Source organism: Microcaecilia unicolor, chromosome 2 (genome assembly GCF_901765095.1).
Source record: "Microcaecilia unicolor chromosome 2, aMicUni1.1, whole genome shotgun sequence".
Classification (NCBI taxonomy): domain Eukaryota; kingdom Metazoa; phylum Chordata; class Amphibia; order Gymnophiona; family Siphonopidae; genus Microcaecilia; species Microcaecilia unicolor.
This window is the reverse complement of record NC_044032.1, coordinates 209,532,084-209,554,970: the sequence shown is the minus strand read 5'-3', so window position 1 is coordinate 209,554,970 and position 22,887 is coordinate 209,532,084. Positions and strand designations below refer to the sequence as shown.

General features: G+C 42.0%; 1 protein-coding gene across 2 annotated transcripts in view; it reads left to right on the top strand.

Moving 5' to 3' along the window:
• The window catches only part of LOC115463293 (G-protein coupled receptor 54-like), a 95,162-nt gene extending 74,572 nt beyond the window's left edge, over nt 1-20,590 (top strand). Inside the window, exons 4-5 of one of the 2 annotated variants that reach the window (XM_030193682.1) lie at nt 4,637-4,875; nt 19,121-20,590. In XM_030193682.1, coding sequence (XP_030049542.1) covers nt 4,637-4,875; nt 19,121-19,471 — 590 coding nt within the window. In that variant the 3' untranslated portion in view covers nt 19,472-20,590. Of the gene's footprint in view, nt 1-4,636; nt 4,876-17,908; nt 18,263-19,120 lie in introns of those variants that run through there. The other variant, XM_030193683.1, reaches the window with a different exon arrangement.
• The last annotated feature ends 2,297 nt before the right edge of the window (nt 20,591-22,887 follow it).

Below are 22,887 nucleotides of genomic sequence, written 5' to 3'. Positions count from 1 at the left end.
ATTTTATTTATATAGACAATTTGGCATTTATGTATATAGATAAGATTTCTCTGAAGGTTTGGTACTTATATGTTAGTTTTTGATTGAATTAGGAACATGACTAGGAACTCCAGGCTCCGCCCATTCTGCCTCGCCTCACCCTATGCCTGGAACAACCTTCCTGAGCCCTTACGTCAAGCCCCCTCCCTACCCATCTTTAAGTCTTTGCTTAAAGCCCACCTCTTCAATGCTGCCTTCGGCACCTAACTCTTACCTTCAGGATATCCAGACTGCCCCAATTTGACTGCCCCTATCGAACTGACTATTCACTTGTCCTTTAGATTGTAAGCTCTTTGAGCAGGGACTGTCCTTTTATGTTAAATTGTACAGCGCTGCGTAACCCTAGTAGCGCTTTAGAAATGTTAAGTAGTAGTAGTAGTAGTAATCTTAATAGTTTAACGGATGTCACTCCTAGTTTTTTAGTCTGTTCTCATCCTTTACAAGTCACAACAAATACTTCATTCACATGGTCAAAGCTTCCTACTGGTTTTCACAGGAAAATCCATTCAGCAAGCCAATTCTAATGCTCAAGCATTTTCTGTATTTGATCCAATTTTACAGAATACTATACCTGCAGAAATAATATTGGATGAAAATTTGCTATGTTTTAGGAGAATAATTAGGACTCTTTTCTTCCAGCAGCCATTTAGTTCTGTTATGTAGGTTTTTAACTTTTTTTTTTTTTTAATCTTTTGTATTTTATGTTTCGTTTGGTTATTGTTATTATATAGATGTTCTGTGTTTTTGCTTTGTTTGTTGTAATTGTTTTTTTTATTATTATTATTTCTAATGTTGCAGGGTAATCTACTTAAGACTATGTATAGGCACAATATAATAATGTTTTTCAATAAATAAAATGCGAAAAGGGACTTGATATACTGCCTTTCTGTGGTTGCAATCAAAGGGGTTTACATATTATATATAGGAACTTATGTTGTACTTGGAGCAATGGAGGGTTAAGTGACTTGCCCACAGTTACAAGGAATTGAACCCAGTTCCCCAGGTTCTCAGACCGCTGTATTAACCACTAGCCTACTTCTTCAACTGCGGGAGAAGGAGGAGAGGAGGAACCTGAATCCCTTTCCCCGTCCCTTTTCCAGAAATCTGACAGTGAAGGAGAGGAACCCAATCACACCTTGTCACTCTCCTCTCAGTTAGCCATTAGGAAGCTGCCATTTTTTAAGAATGGGACATTTTTCTGTCAATAAAAAGTTTCTTATTATTTGCATATTTATTTATTTGGATTTTGCTCACACCTTTTTCAGTAGTAGCTCAAGGTGAGTTACATTCAGGTACGCTGGATATTTCTCTGTCCCAGGAGGGCTCACAATCTAAGTTTGTACCTGAGGCAATGGAGGGTTAAGTGACTTGTCCAAGATCACAAGGAGCAGCAGTGGGATTTGAACTGGCCAGGCCACCTTTGGATTTCAAGACCGTTGCTCTAACCACTAGGCCACTCCTCCATATATGGTGCCTGAAAAATCCACACAGAATAAATTTCTGCCTCAGCGTACTCCGTAAGCGGCACCTAGATTTAGGCAAGGTATATAGAATACGATTACTTGATATCCCAGCGCCTAGAACTGCGCACATCCATTTGCACCAAAGAAAATGTGGTGTAAATACCAGTACATAGATTTAGGCACAGAGGGCCATATTCTTTAACAGTGCGCATACATTTTGGAACACCCACAAAACACCCATTTCTCTGGCAGTCAGAGAGGATATTCAGCGGTATAGCCCAGTTATGTGCTGGTGGAGTCTCTCTTGCCTGGATAAATCATTTGAATGACTGGCCCTTAAATTTTAGATAGTTATGTGTAACCCAAGTCTCACGGCCCCACTCGCTCAGGTCTGACCCAAGCCATAAAGTTCAGTTCTCTTTACCACCAGATGTGTCAGGAGACCACACACACCATGCTCACAGCATTTTTCCCACTTGCCAGGGCCCTTTTTACTGCATTGTGTAAAAAAGCCCCCAGTACACATGGCCATTCGGTAGGAGATACCATGTTGCATGTGTTGGATACATGCATGGATTTCAAGGGTTAATTCTGTAAGGAGCTGCCTAGTTTTAAGTGTCAAGAAGATGCTTAAATAGATAGCCAATAGAGTGGATACCCCAGAAGGAGTAGGAAACCATGAGAAGAAATTAGAAGAATGGTCAAAGGTCTGGCAGTTAAAATTTAATTCCTACTACCCTGGGAAGTATATTATTTTCCAAATTATTGCACCCCTAAATTAAATATATACTACTATAGCTCAGTATTTTTATTTTTATTTCTAATTTCAAAAACAAAAACAAATTAAGTGATATAAAAATGTGCTCAGTTCTAACAAATTCTTACCATTACATCTCCAAGGGAACGTTTGGTAGAATCAGATGAACCATCATGGCACATCCAGGCATTCCTAGTTATCAAACAATAGTGTGTACATACTCATCTGTCTCCTGTAGCTCAATGAGGATCTTGCATGTGCTCTTCTGCCCCTCCCAATTAGTTTAATGGGAGGCAATTGACTATGTTCATATAGTTTTGAGTGCAATGCTATACCTGTAAGTACTGGATAAACATACATATAAAACAAACTTAGCCAATGGCATATATCGTGCCTTTACATTTAATTAAAATTTAATGCCAAGAAGTGCAGAGTGATGCACTTGGGGTGCAGAAATCCAAAGGAGATGTACCAGGTAGGAGAGAGATTGATAAGCACAACTCTGGAGAGGGATCTTGGGGTGACGGTGTCTGAGGATCTCAAGGTGATGAAACAATGCGACAAGGTGGTGGCCGCAGCTTCTAGGCTTCTAGAGGGGTATAACTAGCAGAAGAAGGGAGGTGTTGATGCCCCTGTACAAGTTGTTGGTGCATTGTGCAACACATCACCACTCCTCCCTTATTCTGTCTTCTTTCTGTAATTGCTTGATCAGATCGACTTGTTATCCTTGATATCTTTGTAACACCAATTCTATCTTTGTACCCTGAAATGGTGATGCCATAACAGGTCTTTGTAAGCCACATTGAGCCTGCAAACAGGTGGGAAAATGTGGGATACAAGTGCAATAAAATAAAATAAAAATAAATAAATTTTGGAGGTCATATCTTGCTAAGGATGTAAAAAGACTAGAAATGGTTCAGAGAAAAGCAACCAAAATGGTATGGGGTTTGCGTCGCAAAACATATGAGAAGAGACTTGTTGGGCAGACTGGATGGACTGTAAGGTCTTTATCTGCCATCATCTACTATGTTACAGTGTTGATTTTCTAGTTGTTTAGATACATAAGTGGACCAAATACTGACTAGCGGGAAAGTATGCACAATGATTGGATGGTGTGTACTGCATGCACGTGTGGAATTTGGGCAGAGCATGGGTGGAACCTACAGGTACATGCATAAAGTATAGAAAGCTATCATTTACACATGTACATGCTAAGATCTAGGCAGGGGCAGCCCAAGGCAAGATCCGCCTAGGGCAGGGCTGAGATGCCCCCCCCCCCCCCCCCCCCCCACCGGGCCAAGCTCTAGCATCTTCCCCTCTTCCTTCCTCCACCCCGTTCCCCAAGTTTACCTTCTTTCTTCATGTTCCAAAACCCAGCGGTGGCAGTGTTTTCCATAAACTGCCCTGCTGCTGGCACCGGCCTCTTCTCTACTGCAGCCACCTCTGAAGAAACAAGAAGTTACATCAGAGAGGTGGCCACAGTAAAGAGAAGACGTGGGTGCTGGCGGCAGGGCAGCGTATGGGAATTGCGGCTTTTGGAACATGAAGAAAGAAGGTTAACTTGGGGAACAGGGTAGAGAGAGGAAGGAAGGGAGAGATGCCACTTCCAAAAGAGTAGGACAAAAGAGCCTCTTCCTTGAAAAAGCTTCACGCGAAACTTGGCCATGTCGGAGAGGGTTCCTTGATATCTTTAAGCTGCTGCCTTTTAAGATAAGTGTTCTTAGAAGCACTAGATTTTTCATGAAATTACATACAGTTATAAAACAAAATAAAAATGAAAAAAATATTTGTAAAATAATGAGGGGAGTCTATGAGGATTTGCACCACACCATTTCGCTTATTGCGATGGAAATATGTTTGTTCTGATGGTTGTGTGAGGCAGTTATATCTGATGTTCCCCGGATATTAGAATGTTATCTATCATGACCTGTGCTCCATATTGATGTCTGGGACATGCTGATGTATGTGTATATATATATATATACTCCCAAAAGAGTGCCACCTGGGGCCCCCTCCTCAGGTGGCCTAATGGTTGCGCCACCCCTGGATCTAAGTGTGAGCATTTATACCAGCTATAGGTCTGGTGAAAGTGATCTTGCCTTAAAGTATATGTGGTGGTATTCTATAAAGGAAAGTTGGCTCCTGCTTTTCCTTGATTTACCCTCTATAAGCCTTTTGTTGTATATCCCATTGAAACTAAATGTAAATTGAAACCACATTTATTTTTCCTGGGCTATCCAAATGCCTAACTATTCCAGCTCTAACAGTTTTCCATTTTCATCTAATTTTGTCCCGTTTCAGTTACTGTAAGCATCCTGATAAGAAGGCCATATACAAGCCCGAATAATAATTGTAGTACTAATGTTCTGTTTTGCAGGTTCCTTTGCACTGTCCATTCCTGTTGCAGTATACCAAAAGCTTGATATTGGAGAATGGTATGGCCCACAGATTTACTGCATAGAGGCATTTCCTTCAGTTTATCACCAGAAGGCCTATATTCTGTACACATTTCTGGCAGTGTATCTCCTACCTCTGGCCACAATTTGTGTCTGTTATGCTTTCATGCTGAAAAGAATGAGCAGACCTGTAGTAGAGCCTGCTGATAATAATTACCAGGTATTTGTTGTTGTTGTTGTTGTTGTTATTAATATTGTTCTTATAATTGAATTTATTTGTAGTCTAACATGCAGCTTGATTCATTCTGAGAAACAATTATCTAATAAATATTGAGTCAGGTTCTATTTAGTTGCTTTTTCTTAATGTACATTATCCAGGTTTCCAACATATACACTTGCTTTAAAGTGTTTCACCAAAGTTGCTAGTAATGTACATTACATCTCTTCCTATTGTGGTTAATCTTCTAAAGATAGAACAAGGGTATACTTAATGCAGTTGCTGTGCCCCAATATGAGTTAGTATATGTCTGGTTGATGATTTATTGGGTTTTTTGTTTGTTTGTTTTGCTTTTAACAATGTATTTGCCGTGTTGTCTGGTCTTGAAACCTGGAGTTCTTTTAGGTTTATCCATTATACTCAAAATTGCAATAGAATATATTATAGAATTACTTTCATTTTTAATTATTTTTACACTTTTAACTCGCAGTATTCAAAAATGTCTTAAACGAGATAACGGCAAAATCGTTTCATACAATAACAGGGCATTTAGCATCAACTCTATAATGGCATCTTGGCACCAAGATTCCGTTATAGAATGTTAGTGTGTGTTGGTATTTGCACACTCATGTTTAGGCATGCCCTCTTCAGCTGTGTAAATGACAGACATAATCTGGCATGCTTAATTGCACCAAGTGACACGTGTAATTTATAATGTTCTATAAACTACATGTGTATCTGAGAGATGTGCCCGTAGCCTGTTCATGCTCCGCCCACATGTACAGCCCCCTTGAAGTTAGACACTACCTTATATTAATAGTGCCAAGTGCACATGGAGGGGCATTTTCGAAAGAAACGTCTAAGTTGGAATTTGGATGTCTTTGTAAAACGTCCAACTTCGGAGGCGGGGAAAAGGTCATTTTTGAAAAAAGATGGACGTCCATCTTTCGTTTTGAAAATACCAAAGACGTCCTTGGATTTGGATGTCTTTGATTTTAGGCAATTTTTGAAACCAAAGACATCCAAGCCTAAAAAGTCCAAATGCAAGCCATTTGGATGTGGGAGGAGCCAGCATTTGTAGTACACTGGTTCCCCTGACATACCAGGACAGCAGTCGGGCACCCTAGGGGGCACTGCAGTGGACTTCATAAAATGCTCCCAGGTACATAGCTCCCTTACCTTGTGTGCTGAGCCCCCCAAACCCACTACCCCCAACTGTACACCACTACCATAGCCCTTATGAGTGAAGGGGGCACCTATATGTGGGTACAGAGGGTTTCTGGTGGGTTTAGAAGGACTCGCTGTTTCCTTCACAAATCTAACAGGTAGGGGGGTGTGGGCCTGGGTCCACCTGTCTTAAGTGCACTGCACCCACTAAAACTGCTCCAGGGACCTGCATGCGCTGTCATGGACCTGAGTATGATATCTGAGGTTGGCATAGAGGCTGGCAATCAATATTTTTAATGATGTTTTTTGAGGGTGGGAGGGGGTTAGTGACCACTGGGGGAGTAATGGGAGGTCATCCCCGATTCCTTTCAGTGGTCATCTGGTCATTTCGGGCACCTTTTTGTGCCTTACTCATAATAAAAACAGGTTCGGGTGAAAACGTCTCTGCTTTTTTCCATTATGGCTCAAAGACGTCCAAGTCTTAGGAACGCCCAAGTCCCGCCTTCACCATGCCTCCGATACGTCCCCTTGAAATTTGGACGTCCTTGCGAAGGACTTTCGCTAGAGATGTCCAAAATCAGATTTCGATTATACCGATTTGGACGTCTCTGAGAGAAGGACGTCCAAGTACCGATTTATGTCAAAAGATGGACATCCATCTCTTTCGAAAATGAGCCTGATAGACACCTGTCAATTAATGGTGCCTTTGATGTGTCTTAAGTTGTGCGTACCTCTAGTTACCAGCTTATAGAATTGCCCCACAAGTCGCATCAAATATAAGAAAATATATTACTATAAAACATATCAACATTCCACCATAACAATATTAATTAAAACCTAAAAGCTTTCCTTTCCAGTTTTCTTACCAGACATCTGACCCTAAATCATCTTTTCAGTTTAATACCACCTTTATTGATTTGATTTTGTTTATTTCAAATGCACCTTTTTACATATTCAGGGCCTTACAATTCTGCTTTTTCTACAAAGAAATCTGAACAAGACTTTACATAACACCTTGTGATAAGTGGCCTGGAGTTCATTGACAAAATGTACTACGGTTTCATTGCTACAAAATCCAAATTGATTTAAAAAAAAAAAAAGAGCTTTGCTATCTGAATAGTGCATGTTACTTTAGCGCAGGGACATAGCCAGACATCCAATTTTGGGTGGGCCTGAGCCCACAGTGGGTGGGCACGATAACCTCCCTATCTAGCATCTCTCCATCCCCTCTCCCCCAGTTGATCAGGGGTCTCTTAACTATACTCCCCCAACCCCCTAGTACCTTTTAAGTCTTTTAGTTCTCGTCAGCAGTGACTCATAGCTGCTGCTCATTCTAGCCCCGAACCTTCCCTCTGATGCAACTTCCTGGTCCTGCAACAGAAAGTTACATCAGAGGGAAGGCTCAGGGCCACTGCAAGCAGTGGGTATGAATCACTGCTGGCGATGAACTGAAGGACTTGGTACCGGGGGTGGGGTACATAAGAACATAAGAATAGCCATGCTGGGTCAGATAAGTGGTCCATCTAGCCCAGCATCCTGCTTCCAACAGTGGCCAATCCAGGTCACAAGTAAGTACCTGGCAGAAACCCAAATAGTAGCAAGATTCCATGCTACCAATCCCAGGTCAAACAGTTGCTTCCACGTGTCTATCTTAATAGCAGACTGTGAACGTTTCCTCCAGGAACTTGTCCAAACCCAAATACACTAACTGCTGTTACCATATCCTCTGGCACTTTTAAAATAGTTTTCCATGTAACTTCATTGAGTGTCCCTAGTCTTTTTGAAAGAATAAAAAATTGATTCACTTCTACTCGTCCACTCAGGATTTTGTAGACCTCATTCATATCTCCCCTCAGCCGTCTCTTTTCCAAGCTGAAGAGCCCTAACCTCATTAGCCTTTCCTCATATGAGTGGTGTTCCATTCCCTTTATTATTTTGATTGCTCTTCTTTGAACCTTTTTTTTAAATACCGCTATATATCAAAAATACCATCCTGGAGGCCCAGGCTAAACATATTCCGCGAATTAGAAAAGAAAGACGGAAATCCAAAAGACAGCCGGCGTGGTTGAAAAGTGAGGTGAAGGAAGCTATTAGGGCTAAAAGAAACGCCTTCAGAAAATGGAAGAAGGAACCGTCTGAAAATAACAAGAAGCAGCATAAGGAGTGTCAAAGCAAATGCAATGCACAGATAAAGAAGGCCAAGAGGGATTACGAAAAAAAGATAGCATTAGAGGCAAAAAATCATAGCAAAAATTTTTTTGGGTATGTTAAAAGCAGGAAGCCGGCAAAAGAATCGGTTGGGCCGCTGGATGACTGAGGGGTAAAAGGGGCGATCAAGGAAGATAAAAACGTAGCGGAGAGATTGAATGAATTCTTTGCTTCGGTCTTCACCAAGGAAGATTTGGGTGGGATACCGGTGTCGGAAATGGTATTTCAAGCAGACAAGTCGGAGAAACTTACTGACTTCACGGTAAACCTGGAGGACGTAATGGGGCAGTTCGGCAAACTGAAGAGTAGCAAATCTCCTGGACCGGATGGTATTCATCCTAGAGTACTGATAGAACTGAAAAATGAGCTTGAGGAGCTTCTGTTAGTGATATGCAATTTATCCTTAAAATCGAGCGTGGTACCGGAAGATTGGAGGGTGGCCAATGTAATGCCAATTTTTAAAAAAGGTTCCAGGGGAGATCCGGGAAATTATAGACCGGTGAATCTGACGTCGGTGCCGGGGAAAATGGTAGAGGCTATTATCAAAAAAAAAATTACAGAGCACATCCAAGGACATGGATTACTGAGACCAAGTCAGCACGGCTTTTGTGTGGGGAAATCTTGCCTGACCAATTTACTTCAATTCTTTGAAGGAGTAAACAAACATGTGGACAAAGGGGAGCCAGTTGATATTGTGTATCTGGATTTTCAAAAGGCGTTTGACAAGGTACCTCATGAAAGGCTACAGAAGAAATTGGAGGGTCATGGGATAGGAGGAAATGTCCTATTGTGGATTAAAAACTGGTTGAAGGATAGGAAATAGAGAGTGGGGTTAAATGGGCAGTATTCACAATGGAGAAGGGTAGTTAGTAGGGTTCCTCAGGGGTCTGTGCTAGGACCGCTGCTTTTTAATATATTTATAAATGATTTAGAGATGGGAGTAACTAGCGAGGTAATTAAATTTGCTAATGACACAAAGTTATTCAAAGTCATTAACTCGCGACAGGATTGTGAAAAATTACAGAAGGAACTTACGAGACTGGGAGGCTAAATGGCAGATGACGTTTAATGTGAGCAAGTGCAAGGTGATGCATGTGGGAAAAAAGAACCCGAATTATAGCTACATCATGCAAGCTTCCACGTTAGGAGTTACGGACCAAGAAAGGGATCTGGGTGTCGTCGTCGATAATACACTGAAACCTTCTGCTCAGTGTGCTGCTGCGGCTAGGAAAGCGAATAGAATGTTGGGTATTATTAGGAAAGGTATGGAAAACAGGTGTGAGGATGTTATAATGCCGTTGTATTGCTCCATGGTACGACCGCACCTTGAGTACTGTGTTCAATTCTGGTCGCTGCATCTCAAGAAAGATATAGTAGAATTGGAAAAGGTACAGCGAAGGGCGACTAAAATGATAGCGGGGATGGGACGACTTCCCTATGAAGAAAGACTAAGGAGGTTAGGGCTTTTTAGCTTGGAGAAGAGACGGCTGAGGGGAGACATGATAGAGGTATATGAAATATTGAGTGGAGTGGAACAGGTGGATGTGAAGCGTCTGTTCATGCTTTCCAAAAATACTAGGACTAGGGGGCATGCGATGAAACTACAGTGTAGTAAATTTAAAACAAATCGGAGAAAATATTTCTTCACCCAACGCATAATTAAACTCTGGAATTCGTTGCCGGAGAACGTGGTGAAGGTGGTTAGCTTAGCAGAGTTTAAAAAGGGGTTAGACTGTTTCCTAAACGACAAGTCCATAAACCACTACTAAATGGACTTGGGAAAAATCCACAATTCCAGGAATAACATGTATAGAATGTTTGTATGTTTGGGAAGCTTGCCAGGTGCCCTTGGCCTGGATTGGCCGCTGTCGTGGACAGGATGCTGGGCTCGATGGACCTTTGGTCTTTTCCCAGTGTGGCATTACTTATGTACTTATCTTTTTTTGAGATACGTTGACCAGAATTGAATGCAATACTCAAGGTGAGGTCGCACCATGGAACAATACAGAGGCATTGCATTATTCTTAGTCTTATTTACTATCCCTTTCCTAATAATTCCTAGCATCCTGCTTTTTTGGCCACCACCACACAGTGCTGACTCCCAAGGTAACTATGATTCAAATTATTCTTCCTAATGTGCATCACTTTGCATTTGTCCACATTACATTTAATCTGCCATTTGGATGCCCAGTCTTCCAATTTCCTAAGGTCTCCTGGCAATTTTTCACAGTCTGCATGTGTTTTAACAATCTTGACTAGTTTGTGTCATCTGCAAATTTAATCATCTCACTTGTCATTCTGATTTCCAGATCATTTATAAATATGTTAAATAGCACCGGTCCCAGTACAGATCTCCACAACACTCCACTATTCACCCTCCTCCATTGAGAAAAATGGCCATTTACCCTACCCTCAGTTTTCTTCCAATATCCAGTTCCTAATGCATAACAGAATATTTCCTCCTAGGGTTACCATATGTCTGGATTTACCTGGACTTGGCCTCTTTTTGAGGGCATGTCCGGGCAACTGGGTGGGTTTTGCCAATCTGCCCATTTGTCGCCAGCCTGCCCGTTTGTCCAGAAATCCGGACAAATGGGCAGATTGCTAGCCTCCCATCCCCTTACTTACTAGAGCCCTGGTGGTCTAGTGACCTCTTCCGCCTTCAGGGCAGGAAAGAGCCCCCTCTTTCCTGCCCAGAGCGCTGCCCTGCATGCATCCTTCCTGTTGCTGATCCTCGGCGCCGATTCAAAATAGCCGCCGAGAGTTGACGTGACCTCACGAGACTTCAACTCTTGGCGGCCGTTTTGAATCGGCGCTGAGGATCAGCAATAGGAAGGATGCATGCAGGGCATCGCTCCGGGCAGGAAAGAGGGGGCTCTTTCCTGCCCCGAAGAGGTCACTAGACCACCAGGGCAGTAGTAAGGTAAGGGGAGGGGGTGACGGGGAGGGGGGGTGACGGGGTATGTCACAGGGGGGAGGGGAAAGTGTGAGGGGGCGGAGCGAGGGTGTGAAAGGGGCGGGGCATGTGTCCTCCTTTTGTGGGGACAAAATATGGTAACCCTATTTCCTCCTATCCCATGACTTCCCACGGAGAAATCAGTTAAGAGACCCCTGATCACCTGGGGGGGAGGGGAGGGATAGATGCCGGGAGTCTTCAGCCAGCAAAGCTTGGGGATCCCCGCCAGCCGTGTCACAGCTGTACTGCTGCTGGGTAGGCCTCAGTTGAAAGTGGGTGGGCCTGTGCCCACCCGGACCCACTAGTGTCTACACCTCTGCTTTAGAGGAACACACAGTTAACTATCACACTGTCTATCAAATAAAAATGAGAGAACAGAGAACTGAACTTTGCAGCAGACAATACAGTGCACCTAAGGTTACAGTAATGGAGTTATTTACAGGCATTAGAAGGTAGTGCTTAGCGATATTAAGTCTGATACAGATATGACAAAAATCCCATAGGACTGCATTACTGAGGCATCCCAGCTGATTATGTGCACTCCAGTATTGCTGTGAAAAGAGAAACTTTGGGGACCTTGTCTATAAAAGGGCATTGATCAGACAGAGGCAATTCAAAAGAGGGTCACAAAGGTGGCACATAGTATATAAAGAGATCTGAAGAGAATTGTAAAAGCCATTTCATTGTGTAAAGCATTGTTTTATATACAAAAATAGGCATTTATAAAATTGTACATCCAGTATATGTTTCAATGTTACATATATACAGCCTATATATGTGTATCTTTATCTGGATTGCATAGATGTTCCACAAAGCGGAGTTTGCGAGGGGTTTGCATTTATGTCCATACTTTTATAAAATACATTCATAGCATGTAATTTAACCCAGGAATTTTATTAGTAATCAAGAGCACTTAATAAATACCTTTCCTGGGATAGCTTTCAAAAAAGAAGTGTTCATGCTTTCACTATGAAAATTTGCTGATTCACAGAGAAAAGTATGTGGGTACACATGCAATCAGTTCTATAATTACCCCCCTAAAGGCATGAAAAGTATACTAAAAGAAAGAACAGAAAGGGGACAGAGAATAAAAGTAGGTTTCAGTAGGATAAAAGCATAAGAAAAGCCTTGCGGATTCAATATCTTTGTGTCTGGCATTGATGAATCCAGGCCATCATTACCCAAAAAGTAGTTCAATTTCTCATAGCGCATTTTGGAATCCTATTACTAAGGTGTGCTTTAAAGGTGGCCCACGCTACCTTTAGCACCCATGTGTTGCGCGGCCATCTTTAGCACACCACTAAAATGGCTGCTTTTTTTTTTTCTTCTAATGGCCACATGCTAATTTCCCCATTAGCGCATGGCCATTACCATGGTAGCCACCACCTATTTAGGAAGCATTAAGGGCTCCTGCACTACTCCTGTGCTAATTGGGTAGTGTACAATAACGTGCCCATGCTACCCAATTAGTGAAGGCATGCCTACTCTCCACCCACGGGCATGCCTCCTGCGCTGGAAAACAAAAAGTATTTTCTGGTGCAGGAGTAGCGTGCACTAAGTGGAAAACTACTGCAGAACACCTTAGCGGGTCCTGCCGTAGTTATCTTTTAGTGCATGGAAGGCCCACATTAGGCCTACCATGCCTTAGTAAAAGGGCCTTTTTGAGAGGATAATTGATTGCTTTCCCCATTCTACCTGTATGGACTTTTCCTCCAGGAACTTGTTCAAAACTTCTTTTTGATGCTACTATGTTAGTTGTTTTGACAGTGCCTTCTGGCAACAGATTCCACAGCTTAACAATAAGCTGCATGAAAGAGTACATTATGGGGAAGTTCTATAATGATGCAGAAATTTAGGTGCCAATAAATTCAGCACTAAGTGTTATTCTATAAAGGACATATGCCTTATATAGAATAGTGTTTAGCATGAATTCTGTTCCTAACTTTTGTGTGCTGGACTTACATCTGCTGAAACCTGGTGTAGATGCCAGCGCCAGAGTTAGGCGGCAAGGCAGTATTCTGTAACTCCACACACAACTTTTCTGTACTCCCCCGACACGCCCATGGCCACGGCCCCCTTTTGAAATACGTGCCATGGGAGTTAGGCACCATACCTTATAGAATAACATGTATCCAGACACGCGCTTGCAAATTTTAAGGAATACCAATTAAGATCAATAGTTGGTTGTTAGCACCCAATTATTGATGGTTTAGAGCATTATTCAGTTTATTTTATGTGCGCATCTCGGCAGTGTGTCCAAAGTTGGGTGCCACATATAAAATCCGTGGGTACATGATTTGTTTTCAGTCTCCTCATAATTATTTTCATTAACCTCCTAATTCTATACAAGACACCAAAACCTGTGTGCCCAAATTTGGGCTCGTGCACAATTTAATTGGATGATGTGCAAATAAGCACCAATAATTGGCTTAACAAGCAATTATTTGCACTAATTAAATCTAATTTGACATTTACACACATACATTTTAGGCACGAGATCTGCGCCTAAAGTTTGCATGCAATCTGAAAAAGGGGGTGTGGGAATGGGGAGGGTCATGGGTGTAATTGGGGGGGGGTCATTCCTAAAACTAATGCATGTTATAGAATAATGGGGATATGCGCCTAATGTAGGCGCATACATTTGCACCACATTTCAGTTGGTGCAAATGGCTGCACTTAAAGTTACAAAGTGTCTATGTTGAATAGGGGGAAAAGTCTCAACTACTGCGTAATCACATCTCAATCATTGATAGCACGCAGAAAAAAGTCATCATCAACTGAAAACCCCCCCATAGATTAGTATCTTCTTTATTGTTTAGGCTCTTTATATCATGCAACACATCCTCGTGTATCAAAATCGTTAGTAAAGTCAAAGGGTTAAATAAACACACGAACTTATCTTTCTACAATGGACTCCAGCTTGCGTGTTGATTCCAACGGTCCTGTTTCGCTATTCTTCTTCAGGGAACCATACCGCAAGACATCAATTAATAGCTATTGCTGTAGTGAAATTTTTTTTTAGAGGTTTAGTGCATGGATCATCAAAAATAAATTCAACTGTACATCTAGATTATATCTTGTAAGTAAAATGAAACAGTAGACACGATGTCCTCATACACGCTGGAGAACTCATTCACACACTGACGTTGGCGATACAGGACAGTGTTGGTTTTAAACGTTCTTTTACCCAATCCATAGCTGACACGTCATGAATGACGCTTAATTGTCAATCTAGCAACTGCCTTCTGTATCAGCTGATACTGACAACTACCTAAGGCAGCAACGTCATCTCGGGGCTTTCACAGTTGCATGCATTAGTAAAGCACACACGAATTGAACATATTGATGAGTCCAACATAGAAACAAAAGGTCGTTAAAAATAGATCATTCAGAAAATCGATTATTCAAAAAATGGCTCATTTCATAAATGGTTCAAAGAAAAGCAGTCCAGTGCATGGTCGAATTCAGACCATACTGTTCTAAAGTCCTTAATCGATGGATACATCTCTGTTCCACTTGTAATAGCCTTTTACTGCGGTCTTCACCGCGTATGTGTTTGATCACGCAATCAATCGCCCAGCATTTAAATGAATCAAAACTGTGATTAAAGTCTCTACAATGGGCTACTGATGGTGCCCCCAATTTTGATGAAGCAATGCATGACTTGTGTTCACTTAACCGTTGGTTCAAACATCTATCAGTCTTGCCTACATATATTTTATTACACGAACATTGTAGGACATAAATCACATGGTCTGATTTGCACGTGGTTGAATGCCTCAATTTGTAGATTTTACCATCCAGAGGATTGCAATAACTGTTACATTTGATCATGATACTACAAAAAATACACGCTCCACAAGCTTTGTGCCCTCCGTTTACCAGCTGAGATCTGTGCACTATATCTGCTGGACATAAGATCTCTTTCAGTTTGCGATCTCTCAAAAAGGCTATTTGTAGATCAGAGTTTTTAAATACATTATGGGCTTGAATGATGTCCCAATTTTTTCGGATAATGTCTGCCACCTCTTCCCCACCCTGCTGGTATTTAACCACAAAAGTCTCTTTGCATTCTCTGTTGTCTCTCTGAGACATTGATGTATTGGACAGTAAGAGATCTCTGTTGTTGTGACGTGCTCTCTTATATGATCTTTTTAACACCGTGGTAGGGTACCCACGTTGATGCAAGGATTGCGCCAATTGTTTGGCTTGTAGTTTGAAATCTTCCATGTCTGTACATATCCTCCTGTACCTCACAAATTGAGAGAATGGACGACTGTTTTTTTAATGACCGAGGGTGACAACTCTTATATTGTAAAATGGTGTTTTTATCAGTCGATTTTTTTATAGACTTTTGTGTGAAATGCACCCTCTCTTAGATCAATGCTCACATCCAGGAAATGAATATGAGTTGTCGAACTTTCACACGTGAAAAGCAATGCAGGGTTCTAAGAATTCAACCATTCCACAAAATTGTTTAATGAAGAGCTGTCCCCTTTCCATATCACAAATATGTCATCAATGAAGCGTTTCCACAATAACACTGAGTCTTTCCACTGAAAATCAGTAAGCCATGTCTCCTCAAAATGGGCCATGTACAGATTGGCTACTGAAGGGGCAAACAAAGCCCCCATTGCTACCCCGGATATTTCTTGGAAATAGTCATGTTGGAACAAGAAAAAATTCTTGCATAGGGCTAATTCTGTGATTTCTGCCAAAAACTCTGTGGGTACATCAACAGGTTTTGGATGGGATTCCAAGGACGCCTTAATGACTTGTATTGCCTCATTTTGTGGAATCGACATATACAGGGATTTCACATCTAAAGTCACCATCCAGCTTATAATCGAAAGACAAAAACGCCTATATTGCGACCTAAATCGGGAGATAGGTGTTTATCTCCCCAAAACGAATAATGCGGTATAATCGAAAGCCGAACTTGGACGTTTTCAACTGCACTCCATCGCGGAAGCGTACAAAGTTGACGGGGGCGTGTCGAAGGCGTGGTGAAGGCGGAACTGGAGCGTGGTTATTGGCCGATCAGAGATGGGCGCCTTTCGCCGATAATGGGAAAACAAATTGGGGTTTTTAGCGAGAATTTAGGGCACTTTTCCTGGACCCTGTTTTTCCACAAATAAGGCCCCAAAAAGTGCCCTAAATGACCAGATAACCACTGGAGGGAATCGGGGATGACCTCCCCTGACTCCCCCAGTGGTCACAAACCCCCTCCCACCACAAAATATGCCGTATGCAGTATGCAGGTCACTGGAGCAGTTATTAGGGGGTGCAGTGGACTTCAGGCAGGTGGATCCAGGCCCATCCCTCCCCTACCTGTTACAATTGTGCTGCTTAATGCTTATTAGTCGTCCAACCCCCCAAACCCACTGTACCCACATGTAGGTGCCCCCCTTCACCCCTTAGGGCTATAGTAATGGTGTAGACTTGTGGGCAGTGGGTTTTGAGGGGGATTTGGGGGACTCAACACACAAGGGAAGGGTGCTATGCACCTGGGAGCTCTTTTACCTTTTTTTTTGTTTTTGTAAAAGTGTCCCCTAGGGTGCCCGGTTGGTGTCCTGGCATGTGAGGGGGACCAGTGCACTACGAATCCTGGCCCCTCCCACGAACAAATGCCTTGGATTTATTCGTTTTTGAGCTGGGCGCTTTCATTTTCCATTATCACTTAAAAGCAAAAACGCCCAGCTCACAAATTGTCAAATAAAACATGGACGTCTATTTTTTTCGAAAATACGGTTCGGTCCGCCCCTTCACGGACCCGTTCTCGGAGATAAACACCCATGGAGATAGACGTTTTCGTTCAATTATGCCCCTCCATGTGTATATTGGCGTCAGCCTCTAAAGATACCTCATCCAAGATGTTGAGAAAATGTGTAGTGTCTTTAATGAATGAAGGAGTCAAAGTTACAAAAGGTTTAAAAAAATAGTCCACAAATTTGGACAAAGTTTCCAGTAAAGATCCTCTTAAAGACAAAAGAGGACGTCCAGGGGGTCGTTCCATACTCTCGTGTATTTTAGGGAGAACATACAAGACAGGGGTTCTGGGGTGTTTTAAATTCAGAAACAACTACTCTTTTTTGGTTAAAAAACCAAGTTCTAGTCCCTCAGAGGTCACAGCTTTTATAATGTCTTGTAATTCTTCCGTAGGATCACAGGCTATTTTTATGTAGACATCAGTCGACGATAGTTGTGTTAACACTTCATCCAGATATGTGTCTTTATCAAGCATGACTATAGCTCCGCCTTTGTCTGCTTTCTTTATAACAATGGATTAATGTTTCACTCATATATACTCAAAACAAATCACTCAGTCTATGGTACTGACGAAAGCTCAAAAACCAAAAAAACAAGACTCAATATCTGCTTTAAGTCTGGGCTGATAGCACTCCAAATTCAAAAATCTGCTGTTCAGTACAGACAGAAATATCACAAATACCTTTTTTACCTTTTTATGAATACATATATGTATGTGTGATAAAGGGAGCTCTCAGCCAAAACACCACTTTCTTTTGTAGAAAGGCAATATGTTTCGTTGCCAAGTGGTATAGCACTTCATTCATTGGACCTCCCTTTCATTTTATTTCTATATGTGCTATCGCCCCACACATGAGTGCTTTAAAAATAAATGTGAATCATAACGTGAACGTATCTGAATAACGTGATGATGTCTTTTCATTTCACAATTAATAGGCCTCCCCTTGAAGCGCTATACCACTTGGCAACGAAACATATTGCCTTTCTACAAAAGAAAGTGGTGCATCATTGAGTAGGTCTAACCGAAGTAAGAGGCTGAGCAAGTACGGTCTCCTGAAGAATTACCAATGAAACACGGCCTGTGTTGAGACCTAAAATTTTTTGTGTGTAAAATATGATGTGGATGAAGATTATTTGTGGCACTCGATGACCTTTAAGCAGTGGGAAGCTCTTCTATGTTGTGTACCGGACTGAGATTTCCAAGTTGAGTATTTTTTGAAGATGATGGATGTTCTGCAGACAGTTTGTTGAACTTTGAGAACTTGAAATTTGGAATGATTACAAAACATTTTCCGGAGAATATTGTGTAGAAGAACTTCCCCAACATATGGACATTCTGTATGGGTATAACTACTGTGGGGAGTGAATGTAGTTTTAAATGGTTACTTTATTTGGGATTATATTGTGGAATAAAGATTATGCTTTTAAACAGTGGTATTTAAATAGTGAATATGAGTTTATATATTTTAAGATAAATGAATTAGTCATATTTATGGTTATGAGTATTTATTGGGGAAATCCTGAAAACCCAACTGGGTTGCAGACCTCAAGGACTGACGTTCCATACCCATGTTCTATTGACTTATCCTGTTTCCCTATGAAGAAGAGCCTGTCCCATTATACTTAATCTTATGGTACTGCCCAACTTACCAAGAAAAACAGATATTTGGATGATAGTCTTGTGATACCTTGCCATACAACATTCTTTTACGCACTTTGGAACAAGCTTTTAAAAATAAATTAGCATGGGGTAATAATTATATAAGGGAGTTCATTGTCCACCAAGCATGAATTGAACATGTGCCTGTAACAAATGGTCTACCTAATACTTAGTTCTTGTAGGCTGTGTTGTAGTCAAGAAGGCATAAATGATTTACTGAATGTACACACTAGTCTCTCTAAGCTTGTGTAGTGGCCAAATCATATTGGTAATGCCCTGATCTTACCACAGAGGACTCTGGTTCAAATAATGTTTTTGTCACAGAAGCAGAACAGATATATGTTGTATTAAAATTACAACTTTTAAAGTGTTTCGTCACAGAGCAGACCTGTTATCAAAAGTTGGCCAAGTGACCCATTCTAGTCCTATTATGTCGCTATTATGTAGCTCTTTTGAAGAAGGTTCACAGTGTCTCTCTTCTTTGGCAGATTCAGCTCCTAGCAGAGAGATCAGAAGCCACGCGAGCAAAGATCTCAAAGATGGTGGCAGTGATCGTTGTACTCTTCACAATCTGCTGGGGCCCCATCCAGTTTTTCATCTTGTTCCAGGCTTTTGACTCCAGCTTTCAAAAGAATTACAAAACGTACAAACTCAAGATTTTTGCACACTGCATGTCGTATTCTAATTCCTCTGTGAACCCCATTGTGTATGCTTTCATGGGAGCAAACTTCAGAAAATCTTTTAAGAAGGCTTTCCCTTTCATCTTCAAGCAAAGGGTTGGGAACACAGCTGGAGGTACAGGTAACACAGAGATGCATTTTGTGTCCTCGGGAACCTGAAGGCTTCTTTTTATAAAGGAAAAGTGGAATCAATTCTGTGTCGGATTGCTTGAAAAAACATTGCATATTTTATCTAAAAGAAAGAAGACCAAAACACACATGATGAAAAATTCAAACAAGGCAATGCGTGGTAGTGCAGAATAGCAAAAAATGATCACAGAGCACGATCGTTGGGCAAAAAGAATGTGTATCATTTTGGAGAGGCACATATTTTATTTACCCCAAAAGTTTTGTAATCTTAGTCCCATTTTTTTAAAGTAAAAGCACAAAAATCCCGTGAATAGGAGCACTATTGAACTGTCAGGAGAAACGGCTTAATCCACATCTAAATTTTTCAAGCTCAGAGTGACTTAGACCACAGACATTTTAAATTTGTGGAATTATGCAAATTAACTCTCACTTGTGAAGTCATGCTTCTATCTGGTCCAAACGAAGAGAGGGATTCACTGCTAGCAGCAGCTCCACTCATAAAAGTGTATAACTCCACTGCAAAATGTACCCCCAAGTTGACTGATGTGCCAGAGAACAGGCTGAGTGCATCAGCATGATGGGTTAATCTAGTGGCCTGGGGACATGTTGATTTGCAAATCAGGGTGAGTGATCATACAATAGATTGAAACATGGTAAATGATGGCAGATGAAGATCTACATTGTATGGTGAGACCTCCTAAAACAGCTTGAGCACATGTGTTATAAGGAAAGAATCTATGGCAATTGCACATATAGCCACAAGTGGTTTAGGACTGCAATCGATTGCTTTCTGAAAGTTTCCTGCAAACTTACACATCTGTTCTTAAAACTGGGCCTTATGTCTACAATTAGCCAACATAAGTATATGCCTCTTTTCAGGACACCCTCCATTCCTGATATCTCTCATTACCTATTAACAAGGACTGGATCACCCAATAGGAAGTTGTTAGCTCCATGATTAGCTCCAGCAATAGAGTTTCGTGGCCATGCATGGAAGGACTACCCATGAGTGGCTAATGAGCAAGGTGTTCTGAAAGGTTATGAACTCCAAATAATAGTAGCTGATACTAATGGTTTTCAGTTTGTGTTAGGAGTGGTTGGGAGGGGTAGGGTTTTAAGATATTAGGTTGGGGCAGTGGCGTACCAAGGTCCGCCCCGGGTGCACGCCACTGGGGGGGTGCCGCGTGCCTGTCGGCTCCGCTCATTCTCTGCTCCCTCTGCCCCGGAACAAGTTACTTCCTGTTCCGGGGCAGAGGGAGCAGGGAACGAGCGCGGCACCCCCCCAGCAGGTAAAAATGCACCCGTGGGGGAGGTGTCCTTTTGCCGGGGGTGAGGGGGGTCGCGCTGCACCCGGGGGTGGGGGGGTGCATCGGCGGTCCGCCCCGGGTGTCAGCCACCCTAGGAACGCCACTGGGTTGGGGAATGAAAGAGGGGATGAGGATAGGTTTTATTAGGCCCTAGTTTGGTTTTTGGATGAAAATGTTTGGTCAATATGTGTATTGTGACATAATAATATCTGTATTTGCTAAACGCTTTGTATTTTTTAGCTATGTTGGATTTGTTATTTTGCCTATTGACCAATAAAAAGAACTTTTAAAAAAGAGATAACTAGATGTTTTCAAATTACTACTACTACTACTACTACTATTTAGCATTTCTATAGCGCTACAAGGCTGCACAAACATAGAAGAAAGACAGTCCCTGCTCAAAGAGCTTACAATCTAATAGACAAAAAATAAATAAAGTAAGCAAATCAAATCAATTAATGTGAACGGGAAGGAAGAGAGGAGGGTAGGTGGAGGCGAGTGGTTACAAGTGGTTACGAGTCAAAAGCAATGTTAAAGAGGTGGGCTTTCAGTCTAGATTTAAAGGTGGCCAAGGATGGGGCAAGACGTAGGGGCTCAGGAAGTTTATTCCAGGCGTAGGGTGCAGCGAGACAGAAGGCGCGAAGTCTGGAGTTGGCAGTAGTGGAGAAGGGAACAGATAAGAAGGATTTATCCATGGAGCGGAGTGCACAGGAAGGGGTGTAGGGAAGGACGAGTGTGGAGAGATACTGGGGAGCAGCAGAGTGAATACATTTATAGGTTAGTAGAAGAAGTTTGAACAGGATGCGAAAACGGATAGGGAGCCAGGGAAGGGTCTTGAGGAGAGAGGAAGATGAGACGGGCAGCAGAGTTTTGAACCGACTGGAGAGGGGAGAGGTGACTAAGTGGGAGGCCAGCAAGAAGCAGATTGCAGTAGTCTAAACGAGAGGTGACAAGGGTGTGGATGAGGGTTTTGGTAGAGTGCTCGGAAAGAATTGTACCAGACCTTTGCACTAGATTAATTGATGGGACCTCTCCACATCTTTAGAGCCTGCAGGCTGAAGTGCTGCAAAGGGAGAAAAAGGGGAAAGACCTCAGCACAATAACACCAGCAGATCTGCTTCCCTAGAGATGAAGCTGAAACTTAAGCTATGAGAGAAAATCTACTTACTGCTCTCTTCTAGCTATCTGCTAAATAATACATACATTCCTTGGTAATCAAGATATGACCACCACCTCAGCAACAGATGTCTCTGGAGTTACTGATCCAGTTGCAAGCACTGAAGAGTTATGCTAGCCCTTGCTCTCAGTAAAATACAGGCCAATGGCTCATAATAAGAGCTAGGCTTCTTAAAATCAGAATCATCTCTGATACAAAAGAGAGCTAGCTTGTAAAAATCAGAGATCACCTTTGACACAGTTACATTTCACTGTGGCAAGTGCTGAACTGGCAAGGGTGGGGGCAATCTACTCTATAAACAATCCTGAGATTGGCACCTGCAAGACGTCATAAGCAAGAGTTGCTATGGTTACGTAGAGATAGTGCTGGGTCAGCTGCACCCCAGGTGAGAACATCCAAAGGGGGGGCTACAGGAAGGTTTGGGAACATATGAAGTCATTCTGATCAACTGATAAGGGCTAGGAGCCCTGTTGAGACAGCTGGGGTCCATTGAAATGAATAGGGCCAAAATTGTATATAAGCAGCAGTTTGAGGAGTATTAGTTCAGACGAGACGAGAAGAAGAAGGAGATGAGAGGAGAAGACGAACAGAGAAGGGAGACTCCAGAAGGCTAGAGAGAGAGGACGTGCCATGATATGCGGTTCCATTATGTGAATGCTTAACCTACCTGTATTACCATTGGTAAGATTGTAATAAACTATCTTATTATATCTACTACATACTGGGTTCCTTTCTAATTACAAGAGTCCATACTGCCTGACGATGTAAGCCTGTCATGAGCAGATTCAAGGTTGGGAAAGCTAGATATTTGGAGGGCATATGTAACTTTGCCCAGAGAGAGATGAGACGGGCCACTGCTTCCGCTGCTTGATTAGCAAAGGCAGATTCTGAGAAAATAAACAGCACCCATTCACAAAATCGGATATCCTTAAACTAGTAGCTCAAATTAACCTCAACACAGA